This window comes from Bicyclus anynana, chromosome 2, assembly GCF_947172395.1.
Source record: "Bicyclus anynana chromosome 2, ilBicAnyn1.1, whole genome shotgun sequence".
NCBI lineage: Eukaryota > Metazoa > Arthropoda > Insecta > Lepidoptera > Nymphalidae > Bicyclus > Bicyclus anynana.
This window is the reverse complement of record NC_069084.1, coordinates 623219-646442: the sequence shown is the minus strand read 5'-3', so window position 1 is coordinate 646442 and position 23224 is coordinate 623219. Positions and strand designations below refer to the sequence as shown.

Below are 23224 nucleotides of genomic sequence, written 5' to 3'. Positions count from 1 at the left end.
TTTAAATAATTAAATAATATTAGTTACAACACCCTGTCCTCAATAAAACAATAATTACCTGTTTTGATAACTGACTACTTAAAACTGCAAAACATAATAAAAGTCATACTTGTATAAAAATATATTTATTTTTAACATCATTATAAAATTTTATTAAAATAGTTTTATTTTGAAATAAAATGGTAAGTTTTTAACCTAATTTAAAGTTATATTTATTATTAATTCTTTATAATGTAATTACAATAATATATTTTTTTCTTTTTAAGTGTATATTATAAACTTCCTTAATACTGTATATATATTATATTTAAAGCTTTTAACCTCAGCTCAATAAAAAGTAATTGTACTTAAACTTAACTTACCTACCCCCACTATAATATCACACTGGTTAATAAGAATATTTACCTTACAGGCAAATATTTATTTGCAATGTGGCGTGGATATTTTAACATATCTTTTATAATATGTAGTTGAAAGCATCTATGTATTGAAAGCAATAAGGCCGCCCTTGCACGCCTGACATATCCGCGCCACATCATCTCAGCCCATCTACTTATACACTAGTTATATCTAATTTGTACTACAATACCACTAAATAGTGTTGTAATCTCAGACCAATTACCTTCCTTTAGAGCCTGCCTCGCTTAGAGGTCATCCCTCTGTCAAAACTATTTGATCATGATCAAATGTGTTCATAGAAACTGCGTCTATAGAATCGATATGTGTATAATGATTTAAAATGCATAGTTGTGTGTAGTATAAAGACACTGGATATATTTATTGGTGTTAAATATTTTCATTGTGTGAGTTTACCACGTTCCCCTCAAAAAAAGGACGAAATTTTGATGGTGAATTTGAATGCGATACAAGCCCAACAGAAGGTAATTGATCTGAGGTTGTATTTAACACTTATCGAAGTCTAAGAATAGGTGAATGTTAAAATAAATAAAATAAATTTACTGTGCACTACATATTAGAAGTCTAAAATATGTAAATGTTAAAATGTCTGCGTGTGTATGTGTGTGTGTGTGCGTGTGTGTCAGTGTGCGTCCGGCGGGTTGTGCACGTAGACGCAGACGCGCTCACCTTCGTGCTTGCGCTGCGACGGCATGAAGTAGAAGTCGGGCTGTGGCTCGCCGCGCGGCAGCGACCGCGAGTTGCCCGCGCCCCCCGTGCCCCCCGCGCCGCCGCCCCCGCCGCCCGCGCCGCCGTTGTACCTGCACACACACACTTCAATACACCTCTACTACATAATGGTGCATTTACCAGTAGGCTGGAGCCTAAGGCGGGTTTGACCCAAAAAACTTTCTCTTCTACAGAAATGAAGAAAATGTAACAATAATTTTAATATTTTAGTCCAGTACGTCCTACAAAAATATTAAAACTTGCAATTTTTCGAAATTCAGAGTTCAGTAGGAGCTGCAAAAATTCAATCGCCTACTGGCGGCGGTAAATCCGCCACTGCTACTACTACAAACATAATTCAACTTTACTCAATAGCTCAGTGGTGACGGATTCATCGAGAAGTGGTGGTTCGATGTCGTACCCACTCCTAATACATTACTTTCCGACTAATTGGAGGAAAAACGGAATATTAGTTATGTTTATTTTTTTTTTCATGTATACTGGGTATTTTTTGCCTTTAATAAAAACGTATATTATTATTTAAACAAAAAAAGATGCGACAGTTATTCTTAATAAATAAAAATAAAATAAAATGTATTTAATTTAATGTATTACTGGAGTTCCCTGTAAGAGATAGCTTTGAGCAATAAGGCCCCCGTTGCATACCAAATCTTAATTTTTAACCGACTTCCAAAAAGGAGGAGGTTCTACGTTCGGCTGTATGTATGTTTTTTTTTTTTTTTTTTTTTTTTTATGTATGTCCAGCGATAATTCCGTCAATTATGGACCGATTTTGAAAATTCTTTTTTTGTTTTGTAGGGTTTACTTCCAGGGTGGTCCCATTTTTTTCATGTCAGGATCTGATGATGGCATCCTGGAGAAATTGAGGGGAACTTTCGAAAGTTGTAGAGACGACTAGTACGTTTGTTAGTGTTTCCATAAGGTATTTTGAACCACTACAACTTTATGAAGGTTTGGAGTTGGTCTGATGATGGAGCCGAAACACAGACGATGGAACTCGTCAAGGATTCACAGCAGTCACCTTTTGTTTGAGCTTGATTAATTTGTATTGATGAGTACTTTCCACCTATATGGGTTGTGACTGTATTAAGGGTCTGGTGATTAAGACGAGGGACAGTGAAGAGAACTCCTCGACGGTTCACAGTAGCTACCTTGTGTTTGGACTTAATAAATTTGTATTGATGAAAACTTTACACCTAGAAGGATTGTGACTGTATTAAGGGTCTGGTGATGAAGACGAGGGACTGTGAAGAGAACTCCTCGACGGTTCACAGTAGCTACCTTGTGTTTGGACTTGATAAATTTGTATTGATGAGAACTTACCACCTAGATGGATTGTGACTGTATTAAGGGTCTGATGATGAAGACGAGGGACAGTGAAGAGAACTTCTCGACGGTTCACAGTAGCTACCTTGTGTTTGTACTTAATAAATTTGTATTGATGAGAACTTTCCACCTAGATGGATTGCGACTGTATTAAGGGACTGGTGATGAAGACGAAGCACAGTGAAGAGAACTCCTCGACGGCTCACAGTAGCTACCTTGTGTTTGGACTTGATAATTTTGTATTGATAAGAACTTTCCACTTAGATAGGTTGTGACTGAACACACGCAGTGGGTATGCTAACACTAAAAATAAAAAAATAAAAATTTTAATAAAAAAAATTCAACCGACTTCCAACTCAAAAAATAACTTTAACTAAAAAGCAAAAAATAACATCCTACCTATGTGCTACCTTCTGATCAGTTTGAAGGCGGTGTCAAGCCAGTGTAGTGTTTTAATTAAAGCTGTTTCTGGAATAACCACAGAAATTTTGTAGTTTAAACTTATTTAATTAAAACATCACTGGCTTGGCACCGCCTTCAAACTGATCAGAAGGTAGCACATAGGTAGGATGTTATTTTTTGCTTTTTAGTTAAAGTTATTTTTTGAGTTGGAAGTCGGTTGAATTTTTTTTATTAAAATTTTTAATTATTGATTTCTAATACATATATATAGGTACGTCAAGTTGTGGCAGTCACGTAAGTCGCGCCTCCAGGCACATATTATGTTATGTAGGTAAAAGTATCCAGGTTTAATCCGAAGCCCAAAGGTTTTAAAAGTGGCGAATCAAAAATTATTGAAATCATGATAAAGTAATAGTAATAAATTAAATTTTTTTATTAAAATCAACAATTACCAAACTCTACCACAAGCACCAAATTCTAATAAATCATCCGTCTATTAAAAGTAATCCTTATCATCAATGTTAATTTAATTCATACAAAGTTCGTAAATAAAAAGAAAAAATAACAGTTCGACCGTGACAGGACTCGAACCTGCAATCTTCGGATCCGAAGTCCGACGCCTTATCCATTAGGCCACACGGTCGCATGGCAATGGTTGCGAAATACCTCCTTGTGTACTGCTCATGGCTTTATCGATTAACTCACCCCATACCATTAATGCACCCTAGTTGCAAACGCTTCATTGTTCATGTGATGAAGTACGCGTATGTTCATATTGTAATAAATATTCTACTTACAAAATTGAAGGGGCGAAAATAAGTAAAGTTTAATGTTTTTAACATGAAATTGAAAATTTTTAAAAACCCCCGAATATTATGAATTTATTAATTACACTCCCGATCAAGTCTTCCATATTCTCTCGCTCACATTTCGTCGCTTTCATTTGAGACCCCACTCGAGTATATTTGCAGACATTCGTTTGTTCTTCCCCACTTTCAACCCCCAGAACTTTTAAACGGCTCAACCGATTTTCATCAAATATGTCTAAGAACAGTCGCCTGTAAGTCACCTTTGATACAAAAAAAACTAAATTGAAATCGCTTCTTCCGTTCGGGGGCTATGGTACCACAGACAGATAGACCGACACGTCAAACTTATAACACCCCTTTTTTTTGCGTCGGGGGTTAAAAGTTATTTCACCAATGTAAAGCTACAATACTGTTATATTACGTTCATATAATTTCATCCGCTAGTATAGGAATAAAAGACCTTACCCGTAATGCGACCTTGGCCTCTGCAGCGACCTCGTCTCGTGGTAGTACTGCGGCGTACTACTCGAGAACTTCTTTGAACTGTTCGGCGTTTTACTCCTCCCGTTCGTCGGGTAGCCATTGCTAGCCATCGTGTGGCCGTTCATGGCCATTTCCCGGGGACTCATCGCCATTTCCCGGGGACTCATCCCCATTTCCCGGGGACTCATCGCCATTTCCCGGGGACTCATCGCCATTTCCCGGGGACTCATCGCCATTTCGCGAGGACTCATCGGACCGTCGCGCACGTCTCTACCGTTTGCATTACGACTCCTATTGGTCATGTGACCGTTATTGGTCATGTGACCATTGTTGGTCATGTGACCATTGTTGGTCATGTGGCCATTGTTGGTCATGTTGTGGCCGTTCTTGTGCGGTTTGGGCGTCATCTTGTGCGCGCTGGTGGGTCTGGGCGGGGGCGGTGAGGTGGGGCGCGGGGGCGAGCGGGTGGAGGTGCTGTTGTACTTGTCGTCGTTCTCAAAGGGCTCGAAGGCGTAGTTGGTGTTCGCTGACGTGTAGTCCTTCCACGCCGAGCTCGGTATTAGTTGATCCTACAATGGATAGACAGAAATGTGTTACTTTTATAGATATGTGTAAACAATATTTCTCTAATCTAAACATAATTTATGAATAACAAGAACATTCTTTTATGGACATTATTTATGTGGAATAATTTGTTTCTTGAGTTGTACTAATTTCTGGAGTCATATTATTAATGTTACCAGCGAGCTTAATAATGTTACCAGCTGATAATTCAGGTATTATATAGAATGTCAGGGGCGTTCTGCGTTCTACTACGGTTCTGGGTTTACTACAGTAGGGAAATTAAATTGGTATCATGTCATAGCCTAACATACAGTTACATAGTAACTCAAGTAAACTCATTAAGGACTCGAGTTGAATGTAGCTACGGCAGAACACTCGGCTTCAGCTTCACCCTCTCATACTTCGTTTCGGTTTGCAAAAATATCCTAGAGCAGACAAGATTGCGTGGAGTCGAAACTACACATAAATAAGGTTATTAGGGACACATTCAAACTCTTCTCTCTTGTAGCTACCTACAGATTATTTAGATAATGTATGTGATGGATAATCATAATCATATTCATAATATTTCATACATGGCATAGGCATTGCCAGGACATGTAAGGAATACGTCCTATAAAATCCGCACTGCCTATCAATCTGAGGCTCGAAGATTGAGCCTCACAATTATATTAAATCTTAATAATAATAATAATAATAATAATAATAATAATAATAATTTATTTGCTAAGACATGGGTAACAACAGATACAATAAATACAATGGTCCAAACATGTTTTGCCACGAATTAGGCGTGCAAATATTTAAACAATAAGTAATTTAATTTAAATGTTCCAATTATTTTTACATGCTGCATGTTAATTTGTTTTAAAATAAAATAAAATTTACCATAACTATACCAATACTGAAATTCTTAAGTAATGAAAATAATGAAATATTTAATTTATGTGTATGTCAAATTGTAAAAATATAATAAATTAGTCAAATTGATTTTAATTTAAAAAAGTCATTTAATTCGTAAATACTATTTTGGCTGAGGGCATTAAAAATATGATTTTTGAATCTCTGTATTGGCATTTCTTTTGTATTTTCTGACAGGTGGTTATATGTTTTTACGGCCATGCAGTATACATTTTTTTTTAAAAAGAGATAGTTTCTGTACAGGTATCTCAATTTTATTTCTTTTACGACCACTTTTTTTCTTAGGAAATAGAGTAATATTCTTTTTCACAAATACACACAGCTCGAAAATATAAAGTGCGGGCAATGGTAATATTTTCATTTTTTTGAAAAGTGGCTTGCAGCTGTCAATAAAATCAGCTCCACAAACAGCACGGAGGCAACTTTTTTGAGCTCTGAAAGCTCTAATCATGTCTACAGAATTACCCCATAATACAAGTCCATAACGTAAGACAGAAGACACGTATCCATGATAGGCTAAGCGTGCTGCTGCTTCAGATACCGTTCTTCGTAGTCTGTGTAAGACGTAAGCAAATTTACTTATTTTAGAGCAGACTTTATTTATGTGTTCCTTCCAATTACAATGCTGATCTATTGTAATACCTAAGAATATTGCAGTATCCGTCTCTTTTATATTTACTTTATTATATGTAATATTTAATGGAGTTAAATCTTTCTTATAATATGTTTTAAAATTAATTAATTGTGTTTTGTCCAAATTAATATTAAGATTGTTATTAGTTAACCATGTGTCTATATTTCCCAAAGCTTTTTTTATTTCAATTTCAAGGGTTTGCTTATTTTCACCTTGAATGATCACCGTAGTATCGTCCGCAAATAGAATTGTTTTCTGTTCAGTACAAAATGGCAAATCGTTTACGTATAGCAAAAACAGGAGCGGCCCTAGAATACTTCCTTGAGGTACTCCTACGCGATTAGTAATTAATTCTGATCTGTATATATTTTTTTGGTTTTTAATAATTTTGGTCACTTCTACGAATTGAGTTCGGTTGTTAAGATAACTATTAATCCATTTGTACGCATTCCCTCTAATGCCATAATTGTATAGTTTACTTAAGAGAATTGGGTGCGATACGTGATCAAATGCCTGACTCATGTCTATAAGTAATCCTGCTGTTAATACATTGTTATTTAAACTTTTAGTAACATATTGCATTAGGTCAAAACATGCCAAGGTTGTAGAATGGTTTTTTTGAAATCCATATTGATTTTTATTCAAGATGTTATATCTATTTAAAAATGTGTAAATTTTGTCATACATTAGCCTTTCAAACACTTTTGAAAGTATGGGAATTAAAGTGATCGGTCTATAATTTTTTATATCTGTCTTTTTGCCTTTTTTGAATAGTGGCTTGACAATAGAACATTTAAGTTTTTCGGGAAATATACCTTGTTCAATTGAAATGTTTATAATATGCTCTAGTGGTTTAATAATATATGCCACACAAAGTTTAAGAATTTTCGTCATTAAGTCATCATATCCAGTAGAATTTGTATTTTTTAGTTTAAGGATAGTTTTTTGAATATCTAAGTGAGTCACTGGTGTTAGAAATATGGAGTTAACATTTTGCACATTACGAGTACTCGTGTAGGTATTATAAATGCAATTTTTATTTGTAAAGTAGGTATTAAATTTATTTGCAATAACTTTAGGGTTTACATAGGTTATATCTTCTACAATTAGTTCTGATATTAGACTCTTAGTGGATTTATTTGCGCCCAAACTGTTAGTGATTATATTCCAAGAAGTACTTACTTTATTTTTTGACGATGAGATTTTACACAAATTATTAATCTTATTACTTGTTTGTATACAAGTCTTTAGTATTTTAGAATAGTTCCTATATTGCTTTAGATTTTCTTTTTTATTTGAGTTACTGCGTATGTAGTTTATATACATACGCCTCTTTATCAAACAACTTTTTCGTAAGCCTTTTGTAATCCACTTTCTTTGAAAGGGCTTATTGTTAATTTTTACATTTATATATGGAAAACAAAGGTTGTAGAACAAAACAATTGTTTCGTGAAACTCATTATATGCTAGATTTGTGTCTGATTCTTCAAAAACATTAATAAAAGTTAGTGCTGATATGCAATTGACGAATTTAGATATGTTTTCCTGACTGTAATCTCTTTTCTTTTCAAACCACGTTCGAGGTATTTGAAGTTTTTGTTTGTTAAAGGGTCGAATACTAATTTTGAGTATTTGTGCGGTTTCGTGATCCGATAGCCCTAGTATCTGATTCATTTGTTGGCTTTTTGGTATATTGCTCGCAAAAATGTCTAAACATGACGTTTTTCGAGTCGGTTTTCGTGAATGAATAGTAACATTATAAGTTAATAGAATTGTATCGAGTGTTTGAGAATGCTTATTGTCTTTAGTCATATCAATATTCCAATCACCACATAAAACAATATTAATATTATTTTTGACCGTGACACTTAACAAGTATTGTAGCTTATCATAAAAAACTTGTATGTTAGATGCTGGTGTTCTGTATATGCAAATTATTACAAGATTATAAAGATCAATTTTTATTCCACAGCATTCAAAGTTATTATTTTCAGACAAATGATTAATAGAATCTTACTGCAAATTATCACAAATTGTTCATGAAGAACATAGTGCAGTTCTGACGAGAGCTACCTTGGTCTTGGGTGCCGCGGCGCGCGCAAGGGTGCAGGCGGCCTGCAGCAGCGCCAGCGCCACCAGCGCCGCCAGGCAGCCCACCACCAGCCACAGGCGCCCCGCCGACCCGAACAGAGACTTGCTGACGGTCGGCTCCTCCGACGGCGGCGCCGCCGACACTGTAACACCAACTTGCGGTCAACCATCTATACGTATTATAAAGCTGAACTGCTCGAATGCGCTAATCTCAGGAACTACTGGTACGATTTGAAAAATTCTTTTAGTGTTAAATACCCCATATATCAAGGAAGGCTATAGGCCATATATTATCCCCGTATGGTTGCAGGAACGGGAACTACGTGGGTAAAACTGCGCGGCTTCAGCTAGTTGGCATCTAGCTCGTTGGTCTTGTGGTTAGTCTATGACAAGTTAGCCCATGACTGCGATCTCACCTGATGTTAAGTGACGATGCAATCTAAGAGGGAAGAGGTACAAGTATAATCTACCCATACAGCTGACAGTTCCTACGCGGTATTGTACTGGAACTGTAAATCGTTTTGTGGTAGGTACGTCTATGACCGTAGGGGGTAATTAGCCACTGCCGCAGCCTACCATCCGATTAATAATCGTGATCTGGTTTCGTCCGGATTTCGGAAAAGAAGGCCAAAGAAGAAATGGTTGGAATGTGTGAAAGAGGACATGTATGTAAAAGAATAATATTATAACGAGGTAGACAAGGTAACGAATGATAGAAGCGAATGGAACAGAATATCATAAGGAACTAGGAGATTATGATAATGTTCTCCTTGATCCGATTCCTAGCTTGTATCCTTTATTGTACAGTTCCAGTCCTTCAAACAGAAAACTTGGTTTTAGGTAAATCGAGCACAAAGTTTGTTGAACATTGCGCTATTGTACTCACGCGCTACGGGCTGGAACGCCATGAACTCCACGTTCAAGTTGCCAACCGTCCCTGCGGCGAGCGTGTCGCGCACCACGCGCTCCCACTTCGCCAGGTCGCCGTCCTGCAGCTCGCTGGAGTCCAGCAGCTCGCCGTCCAGCGAGCGCGCCGTGTTCTCTATAGAGTTCGTGTCGATGGATTTCAAGGTCAGCTCCGCGATTATTGCTTTGGTTTCATTTCTGAAATGACAATGATAAGCAAGATATACCAACGGCAAATCTTCAAATAATCTATTTCTAGTCTCTGTCTATTTTGAGTAAAAGCTTAGATTGAGCAGTCCAGACTCCAGATACTCCCCGAACATGATTGAGAGTATCGTTGATTGAAAATCACAAACGATTCTAGAAAGAATTCACAAAGAATTCTGGCACTCAAGCTTGGTAGGAATCTGCTTAGGAACAACACCCTGTTTTTCGTAAGCAAATTCACCATTATACACATTGTTATTAATCCTTATGTCGATGAAGCCGCTCCTGGTAAAAATAATCCGCCGATCTGAGAAACGACTACTGACTGCATAAACTTGATAAAAGAAAGAAAGAAAACCAGTCATTTTAAAATTGTGACGTAGATAACACCTTGACACTGTTGTACTAACTAAATAAGCATCAGAACACCACTATGTCTCGTTTGGCACAACTTGAAAAAGGTTTCAGCGTAGCATTGTGCTGCATGCACCAACCAAATATTGGGCATACAGAGCTGATTTTCAGGGTTGATTGATTTACTCTTTTTTGTGAATCGATCAAGGAGGGGCTGGGGTGACTCACTGCATGAAGCCGTTGACGGCGAGCCCCTGGTAGCCCTTGGTGCGGGACAGCTCCTGCGCCAGGCTGTCGGCCACCCGGCGCGCCAGCTCGTCGTAGTCGGCGCTGCCGGCGGCGGGCGGGCGGAAGCTGTCCGCCAGCCCCGTCACCCGCAGCAGCAGCGTGTAGCTGCGGCTGCCGGGGGCCGCCTCCGTGCTCTGCTCCTCTTCTTCGATTGTCAGTTCTGTGTAAACGAGCAAAATTAAAACCACAGCTATCGATATGGACCAATAAAGAGCTAAAGCACATGTTCTGCTGCCCTGAGTTTGTAATTTTACCTACCATCATAATCTTTCAGGTTGAAACATTGGCAAAGGGATAATAGGCATTACGGTAGACTAGTAGGTAAATTCTAAAATTACGGTAGACATTTCGCGAATAGATGCTGTCACAAAGAGTTATACTACTGAGTTAATGAATAACTCAGCTGTCGACCAGCACTCACCGGGTCCGCAGGGCCGGATGCACACGCGCTCGTCGGTGACGTAGGGCACCTCCACGTGCTTGCTGGTGCGCTTGTTGACGGCGTCGAAGCCGCCGCCGTGCGTCACGAACATCATGTACAGGCACTTGTTGTCCGTGAACGGTAGGTCCTGCAACAACCGTCGTGCCGCATAATACTTGTTGACAAGCAGACGATCTAACTGGTATAGCACAATATCATCGAGTCAAACAAACAACATGCTCTGCGATGCGGCGTCAGGTGTCATGGGTCTTAAGTTTAAGTATCAAGCCTTTTTTGAATTCTCTTGCAACATACTCTTTTCTTTGGACAGCGCATGGAACTATGGGAGCGCGCGTGGTGTATGAATTAAACTCCCATAATTAATATAAAAAGGTATATTTAATATTTGTACACGGAATAGAACTAAAAATAGAATGTACAAACTAAATAACAAAGATGAATCGAATGCGTATGTGACGCATTTATGACGTTGAAATGAGAGCCGCGATTTAGCCGTAAGCGTGGTAGCCGGTTAAGCCGTTTAACGTACTCTGCCCTAGTGGGGCCAAGATTAAGTATTTATAATACTTTACAAACAAAGGATTATTGTATCCCGAAATATAACGGCTGTCATTGGAGAATCGAACTGGCGCTTATACGTCGAAACTGTTATTGGCTAAGTGTGAAGCACTTAACAAGGGTTGACATTCCATCGACGTTACGTAATTCTAACACAAAGGAATGTTGCGTGGTTTTTGTACAATGCAGCTTAAAGAGTTATAAATAACTTACAATTATTATATAACCTAAATATTAATGCATCGCCACATCAGCCCCCCGGGAGACCGTTAGGTCGTAAGCTTCGCTGGAAATTTTACGCGTCTGCCAGAGCGAGTAGTTATTGCCGTTGGCTTAGTGACAGGCGATGTAGGAACTGCGGGCACGAGAGATTCGTTAATGACGTATGCTGGTTTTAAACGATCGATTGAAACCGTAACAATTTTACCAGCGATATCGATTTTAAAAGTTTTCTCTGACCTTTCAACGATTTGATAAGGGCCAGAGTATGGTTGTTGGAGCGGTTTACGTACTGCATCTTGCCTTAGAAAAACAGCAACGGCGGACGATAGATCCTTACTAACGAATGTTTTCGAATCTCCGTGTCGAACGACCGGTGTAGGTTTTAAAGCGCGTATATGTTTGCGAAGTCGTGATAGAAAATCGTTGTAATCCGTGACTTCCGACGTGGAAGGTAGAAACAGATCACCAGGCAAACGTAAGCTTTCACCATACAATAGCTCAGCGGAGGTTGATGCTATATCTTCCTTCCAGGCGCAACGAATACCGAGTAAAACAAGAGGCAAAACTTCATACCAATTTTCATTGTTTTGGCACATGATAGCGGCCTTTAATTGTCGGTGGAATCGTTCGACTAAACCATTTGCAGCGGGATGATATGCGGTGGTAGTAAGGTGCTGTGCTCCCGTGAGCGTAGCAAGCTCTTTAAACAAATGCGACTCGAATTGACGACCACGATCGGTCGTAATCCGTTGCGGGCATCCAAAACGTGCGATCCATCCACTAATGAAAGCGCGCGCTACTCTTTCGGCGGTGATATCTTCGAGCGGTATCACTTCGGGCCAACGCGAAAAACGGTCCACCGCGGTTAAGCAATAGCGATAACCGTGTGATATTACTAGTGGTCCGATTATATCAACGTGAATATAAGAGAAACGTGCAGATGGAGGAGTAAAACTATGAATTGGAGCTCTAGTGTGTCGTGAAACTTTCGATCTTTGACAAGCGAGACAGGCTTTAGTCCAGGCTCTGCAATTTTTACGTATATTAGGCCAAACGTATCTCTCTGTCATCAGTCGAATGGTGGGCGTAGCACCGGAATGACTTAACCCATGGACTAAATCGAAAGCCTGTTTACGGAATTCAGGTGTGAGATAAATGCGCGGTCTCGGTCCTGAAATATCGCAAAAAACTTTACATTCGCTCGAATCAGAAATTTTAATTTTCTGTAAGTCTAACGAAGTAGGGTTGTGCAATAAATGTCGAAGTTCGGAGTCTGTCTCTTGGGCTATGGCGAGTTGTTGCAAATTAATGTCGTTAGAAATCGTTTCTATTCTTGACAATGCATCAGCTACGATATTGTCGTCTCCGGATATGTGTCGTACGTCGGTCGTAAATTGCGAAACGAAATCGAAATACCGGAATTGACGTGGAGAACAGTTTTCCGATGCCTTGCGAAAAGCGGCGACAATTGGTTTGTGATCGGTCCAAATCGAAAACGTTTTAATTTCAATCATGAAGCGAAAGTATTTCACAGCTTCGTAAATTGCTAATAGCTCGCGGTCGAAAGGGCTGTACTTGCGTTGGGCAGTATTGAGTTTTTTGGAGAAGAAAGCAAGGGGTTGAATATTACCTTCAACTTTCTGTTGCAAAACGCTGCCTATCGCGACGTCGGAAGCATCACAAACTAACATTAGCTCTGCAGTCGGGTCGGGGTGAGCTAGCATGGTAGCGTCTACAAGACTCTGTTTACTTATATTGAACGCCTGCTCTAATTCATCGGTCCAGATTACGGGTGTGTTTGCCTTAACGTTTTGACCACTAAGAAGTCGATTCAATGGTGTTTGAGTTTTTGCAGCGTTAGGTAGGTACCTTCTGTAGAAGTTAATCATACCTAAAAATCTCCGAAGTTCTTTTAGAGTTTTAGGCTGCGTAAAGTTTTGAATAGCACTGACTTTGTTAGGCGTAGGTCTCGTGCCATTCGCTGTAACCTGGTAACCCAAAAATTCTACTTCTGAAGCACCGAATACGCTTTTTGCAGAATTTATAACGGCGCCGTGTTCACGTAAGCGTTCTAATACAAGCGCGACGTGACGTTCGTGTTCGTCGTGGTTCCGTGACGCGATTAAAATGTCGTCTATGTACGGAAAAGCAAAGTCGAGGTCTCTTAACATTTCGTCCATAAACCTTTGAAACGTTTGTGCGGCGTTTCGGAGGCCAAAAGATAAAAAAGGGAACTCGAATAAGCCAAAAACACTTGTAATCGCTGTTTTAGGTATATCAGCGGGGTTCACAGGAATTAAATGATAAGCACGCACTAAATCGATTTTGCTGAAAACAGTACACCCATGCAGGTTATGCGAGAAGTCCGCGATATGACGCACTGGATAACGGTCCGGTATTGTACGCGCATTCAAACCTCTATAATCTCCGCAAGGACGGTCCGTACCGTCTTTTTTCGGTACGAGATGCAGCGGAGCAGCCCACGGACTGTCAGATCTACGTGCGATTCCGGCTCTAACCATGACTTCGAACTCGCGTTTAGCGCGAAGCAAGCGGTCCGGTGCTAATCTGCGTGGTCGGCTATATACGGGAGGACCGGGCGTAGTACGAATATAGTGTACCGTTTTATGTTTAACCTCTCGTATCGTAGGCTCGCCAGAAGGTCGCGTGACCTCAGGATACCGTTTTAATAACGTGTGGTAGCGCGAGGTACCTGTAACCGTTTTAATTTCGCAAACGGGGTGGTTGACGGGCTGTGCATTTACAATTAAAGATGTATGCTTATCAACTAAACAGCGGTTTCTTACATCTACAAGCAAATTATAAAAACACAAAAAATCGATTCCTATAATAGGTTTGGTTACGTCGGCTATCACAAAACGCCAGTGAAAATCCCGACGCAACCCTAAATTAAGCGTTAAACTAATCGTACCGTACGTATTTATTTCGGTACCATTAGCGGCAAACAGTTTATAATCGCATTTCTTAACTAAAGACTTATTGTTATAACTTATTCTACTTAGCGGATAAACACACAAATCAGCACCAGTGTCTATTAAAAATTGAGCCTTAGTGTTCTTATCTGTAACAATAACGCGACTGGGTGAAACGGGACAGCCATTGTCAGTCGCATTCATTGACTGCCCGATTCGTTTCCCGTAACACTATTACGCGAGAAGAAACACGGTTCGCGGCACTTAGTAGATTTTTCTCGAAACTTTCTATGGTACCAACACAGTGTATCAGCTGCAGGGTTGTAGGCGGGGCTTCGGGAACGGTGGCGCCAGCCGTGTCGCTCGTGCGGGCGAGAACGGGCACGCGATAGCTGCGCGTGCAGAGGTGACGACAGGGCAGCCACTTGACGTGTCAACTCGTCGACAGCTCGCTTGAGTTCGCATACCTCATTGTTTGCGGTAGGTGCGGCCAACTCGTGCACTTGCTGTGTTCCGATGACGTCACTTACGGTGTCCGCTAGCTTTGCGAGTTCCTCTAACGTGCTCTTTTGCTGCGAAGCGAGGATCACTTGAATGTGAGTCGGTAGGCGACTCGACCACAGGGAACGGACAAAGTCGTCGGGAACGTTAGGGCCTGCGAGATTTTGTAAATGTCTCAAAAATTGAGACGGTTTACGATCCCCGATGTCTTCGTGGGTCAGAAGTTGACGAACCCTTAGCTCTTGACTCACAGATAACCGAGCAATTAACTCCGCCTTCACTTTTTCGTACTTGTCAGCGGCCGGCGGGTTTTTTATGATGTCCTTTATTTCAGTGATATATTTTATGTCCAAGTTCGCGATAACGTAATTATATTTGGTCGCGTCGACGGTTATGTTCGCGAGCGCAAATTGACCCTCGAGTTGTGCGAACCATAACGCCGGTTCATCGGGCCAAAAGGGTGGCACTTTAACGCGCACAGCTTGAACCGATTGTTCTTCGCGTTCGGACATTGTCTATTTATTAATTACTGACTATTCGAAAGCACTTTATGACTATGTTTGGGGTCACCACTTTATGACTGTTGTCGGGGTCACCACTTTATGTCTGTTGTCGGGGTCACCACTTTATGGGAGCGCGCGTGGTGTATGAATTAAACTCCCATAATTAATATAAAAAGGTATATTTAATATTTGTACACGGAATAGAACTAAAAATAGAATGTACAAACTAAATAACAAAGATGAATCGAATGCGTATGTGACGCATTTATGACGTTGAAATGAGAGCCGCGATTTAGCCGTAAGCGTGGTAGCCGGTTAAGCCGTTTAACGTACTCTGCCCAAGTGGGGCCAAGATTAAGTATTTATAATACTTTACAAACAAAGGATTATTGTATCCCGAAATATAACGGCTGTCATTGGAGAATCGAACTGGCGCCTATACGTCGAAACTGTTATTGGCTAAGTGTGAAGCACTTAACAAGGGTTGACATTCCATCGACGTTACGTAATTCTAACACAAAGGAATGTTGCGTGGTTTTTGTACAATGCAGCTTAAAGAGTTATAAATAACTTACAATTATTATATAACCTAAATATTAATGCATCGCCACAGAACCAATGCATCGGCGTTGAAACGACTATCCACTAATTGCTTTAAATTCTCCAGTACTTTTGTCACATTGCCAGGATAAAAGTAGGATAACTTTGAGAAACTTGTTATCACTGGCAAAATGGAAAGAAAAAGTTCTCGAGGACCCGTATCCCGATGGGTTGATCAGATAAAACACGAACCATACAAAAGCACACACAATACAAGAAGTGAGAAGCCGATTCCCATGGTGCGACATAGTGCGGAAAAAATACATAATGCAGGAATAGTAATAGAGGTCACAACTCTCAGTAATGAGACACGGCACAAGGAGGAGGACCTCCTGCAATAGATGCGGATCATCAGCCGGTCACCGGGACCGCTTGCGACTGACGCAACCGAACCCACCTTGGTGTCGCCGGTGTCGCGCTTGCGCACGAAGCTGAGCACGGTGACGCCGTCCACCACGGAGCCGCTGACAGCGCTGAGGTCCTGGCGCGGGTCGAGGCGCGGCGCCGCGTAGCCCGTCACCCACGTGTCCATGAGGAAGGGCCGGTTGGTGCGCGGGTCTATCCAGCCGATCACTGCATCCGTTTGCGACTAAAGGAAACCATCATCATCATTACTACTACTATACTATTTTATGCCATAGGGCCAAGGATACCTCCTGAAACGAGAGAGGATTTGAAGGTAAGATTGACCCTGGCTAAGATAGCAATGTTTCTGTCTATTACGATCATTGTCAGAGGTTCATGATAAACGCCAGAAGCGATGGCTTAACGTGCTCCCAGACACGATGGTGTAACTCTACCAACTCCAAAAATTTTAATAAAGATTTAACAGAATTTATTTATTTGCACAAATAAAAGCTTGATATACCTAGCATACGGCTAGCTTGACCTAGAAGAAGGACCCAAGGCCTCAATATCGGTATCCAAACTAGCTAACGACGAGAATTATGAAGCAATTAAAATTAAAAATAGAAATTAGTTAAAAGGAGTTGTAATCACCATCTTCTTATCATTGCTGAACCCGATGCCGGTCCAGAACTTGCCCATCTTCGTCCGTATGGTGAAGCGCACGGAGTCCTTGCCGCGCGTCTGGCCCAGGTACTCCCAGGAGGCGGCGAAGTCGCAGGTGTTGTTGGCGACGCTGCAGTCCGTGGGCAACTTCCACTGCGCGCCGCACTTGTCGTTGTCGAGCGACTGGATGCCGCCGTACGTTGCGATCTTCTTTTCTTCTGCAAATATAAACAAAACATCAACTTATAAAACAGTTGGCACACCACAGTAAGAAAAGGAAACAACTTTATTTTGGCACACCACATTATTTATAATCTTCATAAAGGACCTCCAAACTTCCTCTCCTATAAGCTACATAGGAGAGGAAGTTTGAAGGTTAGACCCACGTTGCTCCAAAGCAGGTAGGTGGTTGTAAGGTCTGAGGGGGTTTTGACCTCCAGAGGGTCTGTGTTGTCTTCCTTGTAGTAGCATGTGTTATTTAATGCTTTTCCCTCTAAAAATAAGGAATGAAGAATGTATCGCTAACAACCTAAAGAGATGATTTGAATAATAAAATATCTATTTATCCTCGAAGTTGTTCTACATTCTGTCGATTAAGACATCGCAGAATCCCTTCAACATTTCCCACTAAAATGTCGAGACTGGATCAAAAGATCTCTCGGGTTTGTCGATCTGCATAAAAATAATTCTTGCAATCAAATTTTCAATTCGTGAAATGATTGTTCCCTGTTGATGCCCAAGATTGGGCAGAGTAGGCGAGTTTATACCGGAAAGCGAACCACGATTGAAAGAAGAAGATTTAAAATCCCTGTCTTTAATTGAAGTACATACCGAAGAAGTTAATAGAAGCGACTCCCCTCTGCGAGCCGTGGCCGTGGTACTTGATCTCGTCGGGCCGGTAGAAGTCTCCCCTGCTGATGCCCGCGGGAGGGGAGTGCACGTAGTGCTCGTACTCCTGTCCTCGAGCCCATATCACGTGCATCTGATCGTCCACGATCGAATGGTCTGTTGGTTCTTTGGCCTGAGATAATAAAAAATATTTAAGTAAAACATGAAGATGAAAGAATAAAGAATACGTTTACGGTAACAGAGACGAATATGTTAGCACTGCATGGATTCACCGTGCAGGTGCCGCGTGGTATAGTTAAACTCTGAACAAAGCCCGGGACTTAAGACCATTCCATTCCCCCCCATATATTGCAGTGGATGGCCTTACGATGATTATAATGATGATGACGATGAAAATTTTATGTATTTTAATACTTTTTCTTAATTCAAACTAACCTTGATTTTCCTTCTAAACATGATGGTGGTTACTCCGTTGTCTTCGAAACCAGAAGCGGCTGTGATGTCATCGTGTCCTCCCCAGAACGTATCCACACGCGGTGTTGACCTGAAATATTTTATTTTATAAACTACCATAATTAATTTCGATTTAGAGTCTAATTTGCTATCTTACGTTACGAAATTGATTTTAATTTAACTGATAAGAGTTACCTATCGAATTCATAATCAGTTGATCGTTTTCTTCTTCTTTTATTGAAATATATCTAAAGTATTAATCCCGAAGTACTGAAATGGCAATGCCAAATAATAATTACCTGTCTCTTGTATAATAGTCAAGAACCCGATGATAGCTTCCTTTGGCGGTTCCGATTACTATGTCGGTGCAGTCCATGGGGTTGAAGTCAAACTTTGGTGCATATTCGTGCGAAGGGAAATAGCCTGTAATGCCAGAACTATAGAAATATCTCATTTAAACTGATCCTGTAAGAACTTTTAAATCCCAAAATTTGATCAAACCCAAGAAATCAATCAAATCAAACATTAAACAATGTAGTCCAATAATTACAATGCGAGACTAAAATTCAGTGTATACAGAAAAGGTAGTCATCCAAATTCGTACTACTGTCTATGTTCTCTATAATCTTAGAACCGTAGTTAAGCATGAAAATCATTTTGCGATATGTTATGACACAAGAATAATAAAAATCATTTCACAAATGATTTTATGAATGCAAGAGAAAATAACCTAGTATTTAGTAGTTGTGAATAGGTTATGAATTTTATTATAAAAGATTGAAGACACGAAGACTTTTGTTACCCCAGTCCCGCGATAGTTGATGATTCAGTCAGTAGTGTAGTAATAAAATTGATGATTTTATTTAGTCGAACAATGAGTGTGCTAAAGAAAAATATTAAAAATTAGTCTATTTACATGTAACATAGTGAATAGATAATTTGAAAGTCAGACAATGAAATGAAAATTATAAGAAAGTACACAGAAGATAGAGAAAGGTGAGTTATAGGAGAAACAGTGGGAAGAAGGAAGGACAAGAGAAAGTCGAAATCCGCAGAAGCATTAAAGCATAAAATAAAAAAAAATATGAAGCGTGAACTACAAATAGAATTTAACTTAACAGAAGCAGTTCTAAGTTAATTATTTTATTGTATGAAATCAATAAACAGCATGATTAAAAAATAATTAATGGAAATATAACAGGATATGGTGAAGCCTTTTATTGAAATGCAAACAAATAAGGAAACTCAAATAAAGCCAATCGTGAGATCTAGGTTCAATGTAAGCAATGATTATAAACTTCTGATTACTTGATAATTTTGAATAAGCCATTAATTTGAATAGTTTTCTAACATAAAATAGCTTCATCAATAATTATTGATTAGTATGACATATGAGCTTTAGAATATGGTAATAAAAATATTATCTCTATATGCTACAACACAACATAAAAAGCAATATGAATGAGACATTAAAACTGAAACTATGAAGATTTTTTATAGTCTCCGTATTGCTAAGTATGTTATTTGCGAAGCGGGTGCTTTACCTGTTTCTTCGGAAAGTCCCATCACTAGCAGATTCTCATAATCCGCTTCTGCATTGGGTTCAGGTTCGGGAGTTGGTTCGGGTTCTGAAGTGGGTTCTGGTTCAGATGTTGGTTCAGGTTTTGGTTCAGGTTCTGGTTCAGGTTCAGATGTAGGTTGAGGCTCAGATTTAGGTTCAGGAATGGGTTCAGGTTCCGGTTTTGGACTTGGTTCTGAACTCGGTTCAGGTTCTGCTTCTGGTACAGGAGAGGATTTCACTTTTGGTGCAGGTTCAGAAGTTGATTCAGGTTCTGATTTTGGTTCAGGGCTAGGCTCTGGCTTTGTACTTGGTTCTGGCTCTGGCTCTGACTTTGGTTCTGGAGTGGGTTCTGGTTCAGAAGTTGGTTCGGGTTCTGGGTTAGGTTGTGGAGCGGATTCTGGTTTCGGTTCTGGTTCAGACGTAGGATCTGGGGGAGACGTGGTTTTTATTTTGGGACTATCATTTAATTCAGTCATTTGTTTAGGCTTTGGTTTAAAGGTCTTATGTTTAGGCTTTGGTTCTAACTTTGGTTCTGGTTCTGGGGTAGTTTCGGGTTCAGGGACTGGGTCGTTGTTGTCTGATTTTAGAATAGTCGATGTTTCCACATCTGCAAAAATAACAACCATGCATTTTTGTCTATACATAAGTGTTTATACAAAGTTAGTCTGAAAGTTAAATTTTTTGTGCATGTGTGTGGCTGTCAGCTTTGTGTTTGTTTAGCACTTTTGTTAAACGTAATTGTGTGGTAGGTACATCATTTAGGTTATGTTACGAAAAATGCTTACTCGGTTTCTCATTTTCTGATGTGGCACGTTTTTTTCGACCTAAAACAAAACAATAATCAATTTAATCCAGTTTTAACCAAATAACAATAAATTGACTAGTATTTTATGTAACTCAATTATAGTATATATAATTATATTAATTAAAACAGTATTCATTTTTGGTATTCATAGAGAGTAGATATTTTATAAGATTTATGCAGTTATAACTTGTAAAATTAATAGAACAACAGTAAGTATTAAAAGTGCATATTTCTTACCTTTAGAACTTGACACTTTATATGAAACACTGGTTTTGACTGTAACATCATTTCCAAGATTTTTAAAATCAAACCCATCTAAAGTATGCATCGCTACCCTTTTATTTCTGTTATCGTTTTCAGTCATGTTAATTACATCTGGTGGACTCGTTGATTGAGGTTCTGGTTTTGGTTCTGCTGCCGGTTCTGGTTCAGCTTTGGGTTCTGGAGCAGGTTCTGGTACGGCTTTTGGTTCTGGGGAAGGTTCTGGTTCAGCTTTTGGCTCTGGTGTTGGTTCAGGCTCAGCCTTTGGTTCCGGAGCAGACTCTGGCTCAGATTTTGGTTCTGGCTCGGGGAGTGGTTCAGGCGCTGGTGTATTGGCTTGAAATTTTAATGGTTTTCAAAATTTATAATTGTTGTTTGGAAATGCATAATAAAACTTTTTTTAAAAAAACATCTTATTATTTGTTAGTAAATAAATCAAAAATGAAAGATAACTCACGCATATTTACTGGTGGACCTAGCACAGGGAAATTTTTGCATTCTTTTTTCAGTCCTTTAGGCCGCCATCCAAGAGCTGTAATTGAAAATTTTTAATTACGACGATGCCATACGAAAATTTCTCCAACTTAGTTATTTTTGTTACGGTAAAATCACAGAATACTTAATACTACTAATCATCAAAAATGCAAAAACATCACCAAAAATGCAAAAACAGTCCTCGATAAGTCGAACTTTAAGGGAGCCTCTAAAATATTGTAGTTATAGAGTTATTCAGCATTTTTTGATTCCCATTAAATTCATCAACTAGTATAGGTATTTACTATTAACTGACAGCATCATCTGCTGTATATGTTACCGGCATAAGAAGTCCCGTTGACCATCATAATGACCTCGACCTCCGCTTCCTCCTTCAACACGCGCCAGTACAGCGCAAATTCTTTCGACAACTGCTTCTTGCTGTACACCGCCAAGTTAATGTTTTTATCCTTCCATGGTGCTTCTGAAAATTTAACAACACATTATAACGATTCTCTTCGGTCTCTTTTCTAAAAGTTTAGATGATGTGAGCATAAGGTGACCTATACGCGAGGAAGTTCTTTTGTTTTATCAATAACACAACAAGTTACACAGGTAAAACCTATGTAACTTGTTTTGTTTGAGTTTTTGAAGGATTTTGAAGGTGGGTTATTAATGGCGATGATGAAGTCTTCTTAATGCGTGCACTCTAGCTGTAGAGTGGTCGTGATGGTTGCTATGATATACGTTGCGATGTTCTTCCACTTTTGGCTCATAGTTTATTAAAGGAAAACTCGAATATTGATTTTTTGTGGATCCGAAAGAGTTCATCCGGGGAAGTACTAACGCCACGCTTTTTTTAGCCGCCAAGCAGCATTGCTCTCCTGTCTGAAGTACCTATTGTTGCCGGTGTAATAACAGTTACTTACGTGAGTAACATGTACACAGGAATATCACGTACGCCTCAGGCTATGTCATTCACTTTGTAGAAGATGTTGCAACTTGCAACTGCGAAATATTGCATGTTTGATAGGAGATGTACCTATTTCTATTTACCATTTGCAAGGTCAAACTATCTTCTAATTAGATAAAAGCGAAAGGTCACTTATTCCTAAATATCGAAACTGCTTGACGTACTAAGATGAAAGGCAGGCAGGTAGTTTATAGTTAGTAGACTGTAACGCTGTAACTTAACTAAGCCGTTTATCTAACCATTGAGCCTATGAATCAAAACGTCACAAAAACCCACAAGACGTCCGATAAGAAAGGATTTTGCGACCTGGCTGGGTTATGGAGGTCTGAGGGCGGATGAAGTCGCGAGTATTCGCTAATGACTATAGAGGTGAAGTGACTAACTCTTGTTGCACCCTTTCCCGTAGAAGCCGAGCGGGCAGTAGCACTGCTTGGCGGGCGCCTCGGTGGCGTTGGTGTCGAGGCACTTGCCGCGCAGCCCGCAGTCGTTGTCCTCGCCGCACTCGTCGGCGAACTGGCAGCGCGGCCCGCTGTGCATCTTGTGGCACTTGCAGCGGCCCAGGATGTGGAACCCGCGCCCGGAGCACGTCTCGTGGAACTTCTTGCCTGGAGAGTGACGAAAGGAAACGATTAATTAGACGAGTAACATACAGGTACCAACTTACATGAGGGTTTCTGAGGCACAACGGATTTGAAGACACTGACTACTAATTCAGGATACCGCATTAAAAAGTAGATACCATCCCAAAAAAAACCGTTATGAAAAACACATCACACTCACAAATATAAAACACATGTTATATGCTGTACATGTAGTTTTCTTCGGATTAGGCGGGTTTGCAAAGAAACTAAAAATTGCTGCCACCTCTACCAGAGGCCGTGAACTGCGACATCTCCGTACCAGATTTTACATTACCCCCAGTTTTGTAGAAGTACCACAACGATGCT

General features: G+C 39.8%; 1 protein-coding gene and 1 non-coding gene across 3 annotated transcripts in view; both read right to left on the bottom strand.

The window, feature by feature from the left end:
- LOC112052001 (uncharacterized) overlaps positions 1 to 23224 on the bottom strand; it is an 87005-nt gene that overhangs the window by 1884 nt on the left and 61897 nt on the right. For both annotated transcript variants that reach the window (XM_052888052.1, XM_024090885.2), the window contains 17 exons: positions 22661 to 22882; positions 21645 to 21788; positions 21288 to 21362; positions 20807 to 21166; positions 20550 to 20588; positions 19748 to 20371; positions 18503 to 18626; positions 18186 to 18294; positions 17733 to 17922; positions 16890 to 17119; positions 16288 to 16479; positions 10553 to 10700; positions 10072 to 10291; positions 9263 to 9480; positions 8359 to 8519; positions 4149 to 4735; positions 1087 to 1217 (listed from right to left, as the gene is read on the bottom strand). In XM_052888052.1, coding sequence (XP_052744012.1) covers positions 1087 to 1217; positions 4149 to 4735; positions 8359 to 8519; positions 9263 to 9480; positions 10072 to 10291; positions 10553 to 10700; positions 16288 to 16479; positions 16890 to 17119; positions 17733 to 17922; positions 18186 to 18294; positions 18503 to 18626; positions 19748 to 20371; positions 20550 to 20588; positions 20807 to 21166; positions 21288 to 21362; positions 21645 to 21788; positions 22661 to 22882 — 3774 coding nt within the window. The remainder of the gene's footprint in view (positions 1 to 1086; positions 1218 to 4148; positions 4736 to 8358; positions 8520 to 9262; positions 9481 to 10071; positions 10292 to 10552; positions 10701 to 16287; positions 16480 to 16889; positions 17120 to 17732; positions 17923 to 18185; positions 18295 to 18502; positions 18627 to 19747; positions 20372 to 20549; positions 20589 to 20806; positions 21167 to 21287; positions 21363 to 21644; positions 21789 to 22660; positions 22883 to 23224) is intronic.
- Positions 3445 to 3517, bottom strand: Trnar-ucg (transfer RNA arginine (anticodon UCG)). Its single transcript has one exon. It is a non-coding gene; the product is annotated as a tRNA-Arg (tRNA).